This window comes from Arachis ipaensis, chromosome B3, assembly GCF_059453495.1.
Source record: "Arachis ipaensis isolate K30076 ecotype BB chromosome B3, ASM5945349v1, whole genome shotgun sequence".
NCBI classification, from domain to species: Eukaryota; Viridiplantae; Streptophyta; class Magnoliopsida; order Fabales; family Fabaceae; genus Arachis; species Arachis ipaensis.
Window position 1 is genome coordinate 124,113,264 of NC_142438.1, and position 13,253 is coordinate 124,126,516.

The 13,253-nt window shown below is 31.8% G+C and overlaps 1 protein-coding gene across 1 annotated transcript; it reads left to right on the forward strand.

The window, feature by feature from the left end:
• Positions 1 to 5,600: 5,600 nt before the first annotated feature.
• On the forward strand, positions 5,601 to 6,071 carry LOC107633564 (uncharacterized). The gene has a single exon (XM_016337176.1). It carries the CDS (start codon positions 5,601 to 5,603, stop codon positions 6,069 to 6,071), a length of 471 nt encoding a protein of 156 aa, XP_016192662.1.
• The last annotated feature ends 7,182 nt before the right edge of the window (positions 6,072 to 13,253 follow it).

A 13,253-nucleotide genomic window follows, 5' to 3' on the forward strand; every position in this document is an offset into this window, starting at 1 on the left:
ACCAAGATCTAGTGCATCTGCATAAATTGTTATAAGAGAACAATGAACCTTTGTCCATAATTTAATTGTCTTTTAATCATTTTACGTGTGTATTAACACTATTGAACTATACCTTCTTCAAATTCTGGAGCTTGATCGTTCACATAAAGAAGATTGTCATAGTAATGTGAAGTTATATGCAATATAGTAAGAAAAATCGAAATGAAGCCATTATAAAAAGAAAATTCACTGAAAAAATTATTATGACTTTCGGATTTGATAGTATACCTTGCAAATAAAGTTGCTTGGGTTGTAATATTTGAGGATGGAGTCAATGGCGATTGCTTACTTTGTAAAGGATTTTGATTTTCCAAATTTAATTGTGTCTGAAATGGTTTATAATTTCCTTTACCCATAAATGAGCTTCTAAGTTCCGTTGCTGAACTTGTAGGTCTTATATGTGTAGATTCTTGACAAACGGTACTTGGAGAGGGTTGAGATACAAACCTCTTTGCAGCATTGTTTGCTTTTACTAAAAAATATTACAAAATTAAGGCACATGAACAATTTATTAGTATCAAACTTTAAGACCTTACGACCTTGCACGATCTAAAAAAATGAGCTACTAATCATATGAACTACTGATGATAAAGTTTGGCCATTTTCTCCTCTTAGTATCCAATATAGTTTTTTTAGAGTAAAGCATCGTTTTTGTCCCTAATATTTGGGGTAAGTTACAAAGTTGTCCTTAACGTTTTAATCGTCTTATTTAAGTCCCAAACGTTTCAAAATTGACTCAATGTTGTCCTGCCGTTAGGGATCCATTAACAGAATTAACGGCGGGACAAAGTTGAGATGATTTTGAAATGTTAGGGACTTAAACAGGACGAAAATATTAGGGACAAAAATGATACATAAAAATAAATTTTAATTTAATTTTATCTTTCAATAATATTAATTTTTTACTGTACATAGTATTCAATTATTTTTTAATTACATCTAAATAAATTACACTTAATCACATTACTTTCATTTTAAATAAATTTATTGTTTTATAATTTTAAAGAATTTTGATACATTAGAGACAAAAGGTATAATTTATATTTTATTGTATATATATTATTTTTTCTTTTCTGCAAATTTATATACTAGTCATTCTACAAATATTTCATGATAACTAAAAATCTTTAAGAGTAAAATTATAAAAAAAAGATTAATTTATTTAAAATGAAAGTAATATGATTAAGTGTAGTTTACTTAGATGTGATTAAAAAATAATTGAATACTATGTATAGTAAAAAATTGATCTTATTAAAGGATAAAATTAAAATTTATTTCTATGTATCATTTTTGTCCTCAACGTTTTCGTCCTATTTAAGTCCTTAATGTTTCAAAATCGTCTCAATTTTGTCCCGCCGTCAATTCTGTTAACGGATCCCTAACGGCAGGACAACATTGAGCCAATTTTGAAACGTTAGGGACTTAAATAGGACGATTGAAATGTTAGGGACAACTTTGAAACTTACCCCAAACGTTGGGGATAAAAACGATACTTTACCATTTTTTTAAAGTCTTGCAAGTTTGGAGTTTAATCAACAATTTTGGTTGTCCACGTACTCTGCATGACATGTGAAGTTAAATTTTTTAGCACAAAAAAAATGATCGATAAGCAAGCACAAAAAAAAATGCATTATATGATTTAAAATTTTAAACGATGAAAATTAGATACCTGTTTCACTAAAATTTAAATTTATAAATAAACAATTTAAAGAAAATGTTTGCAATATACCAAATTTTTTTTTATGAAAAGAATTATCCATTACCACAATGACAAAAAAATATTTAAACATATATATTTTTAATGTAAGTGTACATCGTCATATATTACACACAAAAAGCCATAAGGGTTTGAGAACACTAAAATAACATTATGAGGCAGAAGGCAGCAACCATAGATTCTTTTCATCGTATGACATATACCCTTATACCCATAAACCATCTAAACCATAAACATAGACCCTAAACCATAATTTAAATTCTAAATCACATAAAAAACCTAACCACAGTGACCCTAGGTTCCAAACCCAAAACCCATATGTCTATATTGCTCTAGGGTTTTTGTTTGCTGCCTCCACTCCAAAGAAGAGGAAAACAGTCTCGTTCTTCTTCTTCCTCTATATCACTTCTTTTTATGTTGGTATTAGCAGTAGTACACAACCGCAGCGAACCTTCTCCTCTCTGTCTCGCCAGCGGACGTACCACCTCCTCTAAGTCTTTTTCTCCTTCTGGGTTCAGACTATCCAGCCGCTGCGTGCATTCTACTTTTTGTCTTGCTAGCGGCCAGCCACTTCTTTCCAGTTATCCTCCACCCATGATTTGTCGGCGTCAACTCCTCCTCAACTCCACAAATCGGTACTTCAGGGATCAGAGAAGGCGATGGAGGGGTCGCCGTTAATGGTGGCATCATCGAAGAAGATGATGAAGAGTAGAGAGTAGCGAGCGATGACGGAGAGAATGGAGCCATCTAATGCATGAGAGGTAGAATCAATTCACGTCAGGTAGCAACACAGTGTTGAACCTTAATAGTCTATGCGAGGTCGGTTCCGGACCATAGCCAGAAAAAAATTCACCTCCTCCCTATCTTTCGTCAAACTTTCATGGTTAGTCAACCCTATAGATGACACTTTCTCCTTGCATCATTGTTTGATCCATCACAGTACAAATTTCTCGTAGTAATCATTATTGCATAAATTTACAATGTTAGAATAGAAATCGCCATGGAAAGATGAAGTGCTCAATTTCTATTTTTTTTCATTTCTATATGATTACTTTATTAGGATAGTAATATGAGTAAACCGTTGTGTTGGTGGCGTTCTGACTTAGTTATCATTTGTTAGTCATTAAGTTAGAATTGTCATTTGTTGGTCATTAAGTTAGAATTACCAAAAGGAAAGGAAAACTAGTTGAGAAGCGATTCATATAGTTTGTTGATGTTTGATGTCCAAGCATAGATAATTTTAAGAGCCGAATTGTTTACTTCATTTAATTTTTTTTGTTTGGAGATTTGGTTTTACATATTTATTATTTTTAATGTTTTTTTATGGCCAATACATATGGTGCCAAATTTTTGTTTTGAAGAATAAAAAATTGGTGAAAAATTCCATGAACTGAAGAACGATGAGATAATTGCAGAAAAAAGAAAAAGTCATGGGAGAAAGATTGAGCCCCATGGAATCCTTGCAGAATGAGGTTAACACTATGTTTGTTTAGATGGAAAATAGGGGAGAATGAACGCGGAAGGAAAGAAATAGGAGGAAAATGTCAAATTTCAGCTATTTGGTTTGGATAGAAAATGCTAAGGAAAATAATCAACAGTGCCAAAAAGTAAAAGGGACCCATAAAAAAGTTTTCGCTCCAACTTAGGCGAGAAAATGGAAGGAAAAAATCTTTTCTCTCTGTTATTCCAAACCCTACCCTTCTCCTTTTTTCCAAGACTCTTCCACCCTACAATTCAGCTGTTCATGCTAACCAGTTCCAGCACTATCAACCACTGCAACTGTTAGCCACTGTCCATTCATCCACCACTACGCAAACAGTCTAGTCACAGCGTTTTGTGTCTACAAGTGAAATTAGGTAAGTTTTTATGTTGCTCTTATTTCACAATTCACTCCATATATTCATGGATCTGTGTGTTTGTGATTCAATTTTGAAGTGTATGGACAGATATTACATTTTGATTTGGTTTATTATTTTGTTTATTTTCTATGTCTTTAAGTTATTCGATAAAATACTCCAATAAAAACATGTAAACATACAGATTCAAAAGTTCATCAGAGTTGGGAGAATTGACATGTGTATAGACTATAGAGTAGTGCAATTATTTTTTGTATATAATAAATGTTTGAAAAAGATCACAATTTTTTTTTCATGTAAGCATGCTCTTTTTTTATGGAAGCACAATTTTGATTTTCATCAAATACATCATTTTTGCTAAATGGCACACAATTTCTTTATGTATGCACACATTATCTATTTAGAAAGCATATATTATGGTTGCCGAATAACACACAAACAAATAGTTCTAGTTGTGTTCTTTAGAAACATTAGAGCGTATTATGTTTTTGACACATATACAAATTAAATTTAATTTCAGTATAATAAGAATAACACAAATTGTAGTTTATACACACTTTAAAATGAACTTTTCACAATTACATTTGCAAGCACACAAATAGTTAAATTTGTGATTTCAGCTACACGAAAGTGTGGTTTTGTTTCGTTCAATTGCCAATGGCACACAACTTCTAGCTTGGTTGGTTACTTTCTTTTTCTGTGTTTTTTTGCTTTTTTTACATGTAGTTTATGTTAAAGTTTTTTCGAAAGTTATAAAAAAATAGATATCTTTCAATTGGTTGAGATTCTTTTACAATTAAATATATTCTTTGATTAGGAGTTCATATGTATGAATACTAGTTATTTAATTGCATTGTGTATACTTAACGTATGATGCTATATTTTTTTCTTTTCTTTGGTGCTGTAAATCTATGGTATGTACATTTAAACCTACAAAGTGCTTGTTAAATGGATAAGGATGATCATGAAGAAAGTTTTTTTGTCGCCGATCCGGAAGACATCTTTAATTGTGATTTCCCATTAAATCATTCCTTTAAGTTTGGGGTTGATAACCAGGAAAATATATTAACCCTTGAAAACCAAGAACATATATTAACCGTCTTGAAGGAGGATTGGAAAAGACGACATAAATTATGTACAATAACACTAATAATCGTGCACATGTTATATTTATTGAGATTAATGTCTATGCGAGTTAACAAATCTATCTCCCATAAAATGGTTGGGTGAGAAAAAATTCGAGCTACTTTAATGCAACAGTTAAGTGAAACTAATAGGTATCGTGATATCCTACGCATAGGTCCTAATGCATTTCTTCAATTGTGTGAGAAATGAAGAGCAACATGTCAAGTGAGAGATACAAAACATGTTACAGTAGAGGAACAAGTTGCTAGGTTCTTGCATATAATAGCTCATAATGTGAAAATTAGAACCGTTTCTTTTTTCTACCACCAGTCTGGAGAAACTATTAGCCGCCGCTTCCATGCTATTTTGCGAGAAATTATTTTACTAGAAGAAGAATTTCTTCGACAACCATCTGCAACTGTTATTTCTCCAGCGATCCTTCATAATCATAGATTTTATCCTTATTTTAAGGTATGGACATGTACAATTACAAGAATAAATAATTTTCTTTGATATAGCAAATTTCATATTACTTTATTGATTAATGGACTATTATTTAGGATTGTATTGGAGCTATAGATGGAATACATTTTCATGTCAAAGTGCCAATAGTAGATCAACCCAAATTTTGAGGGAGAAAAGAGTGGCTGACACAAAATGTATTAGCTGCATGTGATTTTGATATGAAGTTCACTTATGTATTAACGGGTTAGAAAGGAACGGCATAGTTCTTAAGAATGCATTATCAAGGGATGATAATTTTAAACTTCCACGAGGTTAGCATATACATAAAACATCATTATATCATTAGTTGTTAAAGGTTAATAGTTTATGTGTTTATATTAAATAAATGATTTTAAATGATGGATTTTGTAGGAAAATTTTACCTTGGAGATGTTGGATTCATGTTGAAGCATGGATTAATTATCCTATATCGAGGTGTAAGATATCACTTAAAAGAGTATGCAAGACGTGGCCCAGAAAATGAAAAGAAATTATTTAATCTTCATCATGCTTCATTGAAAAATGTTATCGAAAGGTCATTTGAAGTTTTGAAGAAAAGATTTGCAATAATCACAAGTGGCACTGAACTACATTATGACTTTGAAACTATGACTGAAATTGTTCTAGCTTGTTTTATCTTACATAATATTTTAATGGGTGTAGATCCTGGTCCACATCTCATAGCTCAAGTTGATCGAGAATTGCAAGATAATAATCCAAAAGAGGATGAAATAGTTCGACATGAACAAGATGAAGACTATAGGCGGAGATCTATGTTAAGGGATGAAATAGCTACTCAAATATGGGCTGACTATCAACTAGGACTCTAATTACTCCTTTAAAAAAATGCAAATGAATTTGTTAGTTGTATTATGTGTGAGCTGAATTGATATTTTAATTTTGATGTGTTATTGTTGAATTCATATGTGACTTCTTAATGTGTTATTACATTCTATTTAATGAATTTTGTGTGCAATTGTTGAATCAACTTGTGACATGTTGTATTTATGGAGTGTATTGAATCTTTATCTGTTCAATAAATGATAAGATAGTTAACAAATAATTTGATTTGAGATTATGGTATGTTGTTTTTATCCATTTGTTTTGTAGATTGAGAGGTGTTAATGCCAAAGAAAATATCATGGCAAGGTGATGCCACTAGTCGGGATACATTAAGATGGACCGACGAAATGTATACAACCTTCATTGATACTTTGATTGAAGAATGTGGCAAAGGAAATAGAGTGAATGACACATTTACTATAATGGCATATGACAATATACTTTCACTTTTGAGATCTACCTAAGGTAACCACCTCCGCAAAGAAAATCTTAAGAATAGATTGAGGACTTTAAAGGATCATTTTGGTGTTTATTATGATCATTTTCATGGCCTTAGTGGATTTTCTTGGAATCCAATTACAAAGATATTTGAGGCTGAAACTGAAATTTGGGAAGAATTGATTAAGATAGACTTTATGCATTCATTCTCTTATTTGGTTAAGAATTTAACTAGTGAATATTCAAGAATGATATCAATAATATATATTTACATATAGACACACTCAGTAAATATTCTTCTATTTTACTTAGGCAAAACCAGAAGTAAAAAAGTGGATGCGTACTCCAATCAAACACTATGTTAAACTGTTTGAGATATATGGTACAGACATAGTAACAGGAAAACATGCTGAAAGTGCCAAAGGAAAGTCAAAAGGTGGGAGAAGAATAAAGAAACAATTAACTTGAATGATGATGATAGTTTCTTAAATATAGAAGAGGAGTGGAATGATGAGCCAATTACTCATCATGCTACTAGTTTTACAATGGGTTATAGTCCTGAAATTGGTTTGTCTAACCAATCAATCGGCTCTCATGGAACATCATCAAGAGGTACTAAACGCAAAACAACCATGAGTGATAAATTAGAATTAGAAATAGAAAGAATGAGTTAGGGCATTCAAGCATTGACTGAGATGATGAATGATGGGAATCTTTTTTTATGAGAGATCAATTAATATCGCTGAAAAGCAAGTGCTAATAGCTGAAGAACAAGTGCAAGTAGCTAAGGAGCAAGTTCAAATTCCTAAACAACAAGTGCGAATAGCTAAAAGGGGTCTTGTGATTCTTGAGCAAAGCATTACTCGAATTTACTTTATAAATGATGTGTGGACTGAGTTAGAAAATTTAGGTGTGATGCAAGAATTGCGCATGAGGTGTTACTGCTTTTTATGCAGATATGATAGAGCTTAGAGAGAATTTTTTGGTGTTCCAAATGATATATGTCTTGCCACATTATATGAATTGATGAAAGAAGCTGGTGCATTCTAGGAAGGTAGTAGTATCTTTATATTTTGTGGGTAACATATTATGACTTAATTAAGGCTTATAATGATAATACATCATACTTTTGTATTTTGTGACTTTCATAACTATAACTATTGTTAACTATACTATTAGTAATGACTTAGTCAAAGAAGTCTATGCTATTAGTAATGACTTGATCAAAGAGATCCCAATGTTAACTGTTAGTTTTATGTATAAATTTTATTTTTAGCTGACCTTAACTTGTTATTATGTAAGAAATTTTTTATGTGTATTTGTTAATGCAATATAAGACATAATATATTAATTATATGATATTAACTATTGATTTATGTATGTCTTCTTCTTGAAATTGTCTCTAATTTATGTGTTAGGATGAGTAGTATAAGAAAATAAAATTTGTATATAAATAGACCACCCTAATTTTATTATTATTATTATTATTATTATTATTATTATTATTATTATTATTATTATATACTTTATTTATAAAATTTATATTCGTAACTTGTTATATCAAAAAATATAATTAAATTTTGTTATTATTATTTAATAAAATTGTTAAATATATTACATAATCATATACATAATAGCATGCCTATATAATATAAAGGGTAAAATTATCATTATATAACTTTACTCATTTTTTTTCTTCCACTTTTCCTTTCAAACAAACAACATAAATTAATCATCTTTCAATATCTCTCTATTTTATTTTTCTTCCATCCAAACATACCAATAGAAATTAAATTTTACCTCAATTTCTTTCCTTTCTATTTATTTTCACTTAATTTCCTTCCTTCCTATTTCTTTCCTCCACTAAACAAAGCCTAATTCTCTCCAAGTGAGGTGTTTCAGAATACTTTTTCGTGGTAATGACTTGATCATTATATTCTTCAGTTTTCATCTTTAATTAATAGTTGAAAAATTGCTAGGTATATTCCATACTTAATATAATTAAAAAAAAAAGTTAAAAAAATAGAAAAGAAAGAAAGAAAATTAAGAATCATCTTGTAAAGTTCCTTACCTGATAATGCTTTGAGTGTTGTTATAATCAAATGACAACTTAAAAAAATAGAAAAGGCAAAAAAAAATGTTAAAAATCATCATATAAAGTTTATTACCTGTTAAAGCTATAAGTGCTATTCTATTCTTTCAGTTGGATAAACTTGAATCAGTTGTTCATGTTGCATTTTTATTTTCTACTTAAAATGTTTTCATGTTCTAGCTGAATGACAAAATAATAGTTTATAATCAAGTGACAACTTAAAGAGAATAAAAAGGTAGAAAAATGTTGAAAATCATCATATAAAGTTCCTTACCTGTTAAAGCTATGAGTTTTATTCTATTCTTTCAGTTGGATAAACTTGAATCAGTTGTTCATGTTGCATTTTTATTTTTTGCTTGAAATTTTTTAATATTCTGGATGAATGACAAAATAATAGTTTATAACAAGGTTTTGAGAATCAGATCGGTCATCGAATCGCTCTAGTCACTAGTTTACTGGTATAATCGGTCCAACTGTGGTTCAACCAAAAGAACTATTTTAGAATAAAATAATAAATAAATTATAAATAAACATCCTAAAATATAATTATAGTCTAATATAAATATTAAAATATATTTTAAATTTAAAATACTACATGAAATGTCATCAACTGAAACTATATGATCTTATCAAAATACAAACTCTAAAGTTTTTTTTAAAACACTCTTAAAATATGTGTTTCCAAGCACTTTTGTCAACGTCATCTTCAACTTTACATTCATCACTCAATTAAACAATCTACAACCCTAATCCTCTATGATTTTTTTTGGAAAAATAAAATCATGTTCAAAAAGGAAACCATAGCTGTAAGTAATTGAGAATATTTGCCAGACTCAGCACCAAGACATAGAACAAGTATATATATAGAGCAGTACAAAATAATCCAATCCTCAATTCCATGAATCATACACAAAAGGGTGTCTAAAATATCGATAGAATCAATCAAATTCAGCATTAAAAAATATCAAAAACCAAATTTTGCCGTTAAAAAGAATGAAGTAAAGATGGAATTTTATACTCACAAATTCCCTGTAATCTTGAACCATGTCTCAGCACATACTTTGTGAGCAGCAACAAGATCATCTTTACAAACACAGCCCAATTCAATTGGAACACCAGACCCAGAACTATCACTCTCTAGACTCATGTGACAAATTTTACAATCCCTCTCCACTTTGTGATTATTATTATTATTATTATTATTATTATTATTATTATTATTATCCAAATGCCCTTTGATTTCAGGAACCCCAGTTGCATTTTCTAGTTCCACAGAGAAATCAAAAGCAAAAGAAGCCCTCCCAAAATCATGAACAACAACAGCTTCAAGATCAGAGACACATGAGAAGTTGTAATCATCAACAAAAATCAATTTTTAGCAAATTAAAAAATAGCAGCAGCAGAGTAACAAATCCATTTTAGCAATAATTTTGACAACACAAAATCAATTTCTTTGATTGATTTCATATTCAGAAAATCATTAATCAGATTTAGAACAGACTCAACAGAGCATAAAAAGAAAAAGTGAAAAGTAGTGCCACTAACCTTTGACAGAGAGCAGAACAAAAAAGAGACTACGGTGAGTGGCGAGATGACGATGACAGAATGGCAAACAGCTCGAAGCCTCAGATAGAGAAGCCATGGGAGGATGACGACGTGCCGAGTTAGAAGAGAAGGTTTGTAACACCCCTTTTTCCTAAGCCTTACTCTAGCTATAAAGCGAAGGATAACAAGGCATCACGATAGTTCTAAAGCTCATACATTAATAAATATAGGAAGAAATAATAATGCTAGAAGCCCGATGAAGGAATAAAGTTCAAAATTGCATAAAGCGAATTTATAAACCGTGAAGCGTTCACACACGATAACTAAAAGCATAAGGCACAAGATACAACATGAAACTTAATAATAATAGTCAAGATATATATATATATATATATATATATATATATATATATATATATATATATATAAACAAAGAACTCCAGTCGTAGCCCGCAGAGCCTAGGCCGACTAGTTACATACAGAAAATACAGAATTTTCGAGTTAAAACAATTTATACAACTTATCTCTCAAAGTAAGCCTCTAAGACAACAGAGTTTAATAACCAAAGGTGAGAGAACTACAACATATTAACCAAAATACAATGATAACAAAAGATCCTCCGCTCTGTCACCATCCGCAAACTCATCGAAGTGGGTTGCGACCTGCATATGAAAAATAACAACAACATATAGTATGAGAACTGGAGGTTCTCAGTATGGTAACAGTGCCCAATATATAAGATATATGGTTTTGGGATGCCAAAGACAATCTTAGAACTTCACATCGATACAGAATGTTCAAACTTAACAAAATAAATAACTTAAACCATAAACCATAAACAGGGCTATTTAAACTTAGGGAATTTCTAACTAATACTAATTACACTACTGTATCCCACAACCTTCACCATCCTAACCTCCTTACGATCCCATCGCTACCACCTACCTACCCTCCTTAGCACCAGACAATCACAGATAATCCAGGCAAGTAAAACACAAGTAGTATACATGTACAACAAGTAGTACAACTAGCAAGTAAGCATATTTTACATTTAGGCAAAAGATACAATTAGGCATAAAAACAAAGCACATAGAAGAAGGGAGGGCCACGCCTTGTCGTCGCCTTGGAGCCATCACCGTTGCCATCCCGTCCATGGAGTCACGAGTTCGCGCCGCCATCGAAGCCACCACTGAGGGAGAGAGAGTGCGACAGCGAGAGACGCGAAGAAGGGAGGGCCGCGGTTCACCGTCGTCGAGGTCCCTGGTCGCCACAGAACTTGCCGTCGCTATTCCAACGCCGTGGATCTGCTGCGTTGTTGTCCGTGGGTGAAGTCGGAGCTTCGAAGAGAGAGAAAAATGTGTGCGAAGATGACAAAGAGAGGGGTCCGAGGCTGAGCTGCTTCTGTCATCGCCTCCTGCTGTCGTCGCTACTGTTCTAGCAACTGGAAACCGCCACTGGGGCCCCTATTGTTTTGGTAAGAGTCTTCATTTTTGAAACCTCTTGAATCAGTATTTTGTTCTGAGTTGTTAAAAGTTCTGAGATTTTGGTAACATAGGGTTGTGCTTTGATTAGTGAATGTTTTGATTAAAGCCGCTGCTATTGCTGCGGAAGCAAGAAAGAACTGTGGTTGCGGCTGCCGCTATTGCGGGCCAGGAGAAAAAGGGATTTTTGACGCGTTTTATAGCTTTCTAGTTTTGACAATCGAGGTAGGGGCGATTTCTTAAACTTAATTCACTACTAAGAATTATTTTAAGTCGATATTAATAGTGAAAATATATTTTTATAATTTTGCAAGTTTTATAAATTGAATTGAGTTGCTTGGAATGAATATAAATGCTAGTTTGAATGGTTTATTGATTGATTGGAAATGTTTAGTTGACTTTTGTACTTGATTTAAGGTTATTATGATGATGATTGAATTGTGACTGTTTCTGATTATTAAGTTGGAAAGTCGATTTGATTAAATACTATGTAAAATGATTTTCTTAGTTTGAGGTTAATTTGATATTGGGAATGAGTTTTATTGATTTATCGAAAATGATTTCTGATATTGGAACTAGTCTGAGTTATTAGAAATGGTTGAAAAAATGTTGAGAATAGTTCGGTTGGGACCCGAAAAGGTTAGCAAAGTCCGAGTTTTAGGGGAGATGCTGTCAAAATTTTATTATGAAACTTAAGACTTTGTTTATTTAAAAAAAGGTTGGACTTGAGAAATCGTTTTGTTTGGTTTTTGATTTATTAAAAAAATATTTATGTTTGGGTTTGATTTATTAAGGAAAAACTTTATGTTTTGAATGTGATTTGTTAAGAAAAGATTAAGTATTGAATTTTTACTTATTAAATAAGACTTTATGTTATGAGTTTGATTAAAGAACTACATTTTAAGGAATTATGATTTAAGGAGTTTATTAATTTTAAAGAACGAGTTTGATTGTCATCCTCCCTAAAGTCTCGAGACTCTGCCGTGACATTTACTTAATAAATAATTCTTTTTAGTCTTTTGAAAGAGGTTTAAATCTGAAATGATTTTGAAGTTGGTGTTGGTTTTAAATAAAAATGATTTGAGTTAGGTTTGTTAAGAAGAAGAAAGAAAGGGAAAAGAGAACATGACACGTGTGATTTATGAAATGATTAAAAGGTTACGAGAGGGTGACGAAAAGTAAGTGGTTAAGGTGCTGATGTGAAAATGTTAAGCCGTGGGCTTTATGTGTGAATAGTTGTGCGGGGATGCCTGTGTATGTAGTGGCTTCCAGGAGAAAGGGGCACATGCTTCAACTGGAGAATCGGCGCCTGCAAGTACTTGCAGAGGTCATGTTCGGCATACTTCAGCTGGAGAATCAGCGCCAGCAAAGGTTTGGAACATTGCAGAGGTTATGCCGCTAGAATGCCTTATCTGACTTGCGAGTCAGATTGTGTTGGGTGCGGGTCGAAATTGACAAATGAGCTCATTACCTGCATTAGGCATAGACATGCATCATGTTGCATTTGTGTGCTTTGTTTGGGTGTGCTTAAGTGTTTTAGTTTGCTTATTTGATTAATTCTGTTTAACTGTTCTGTATATGTGTTTGCCTTGAATTTGATTGTGTTTGTGATT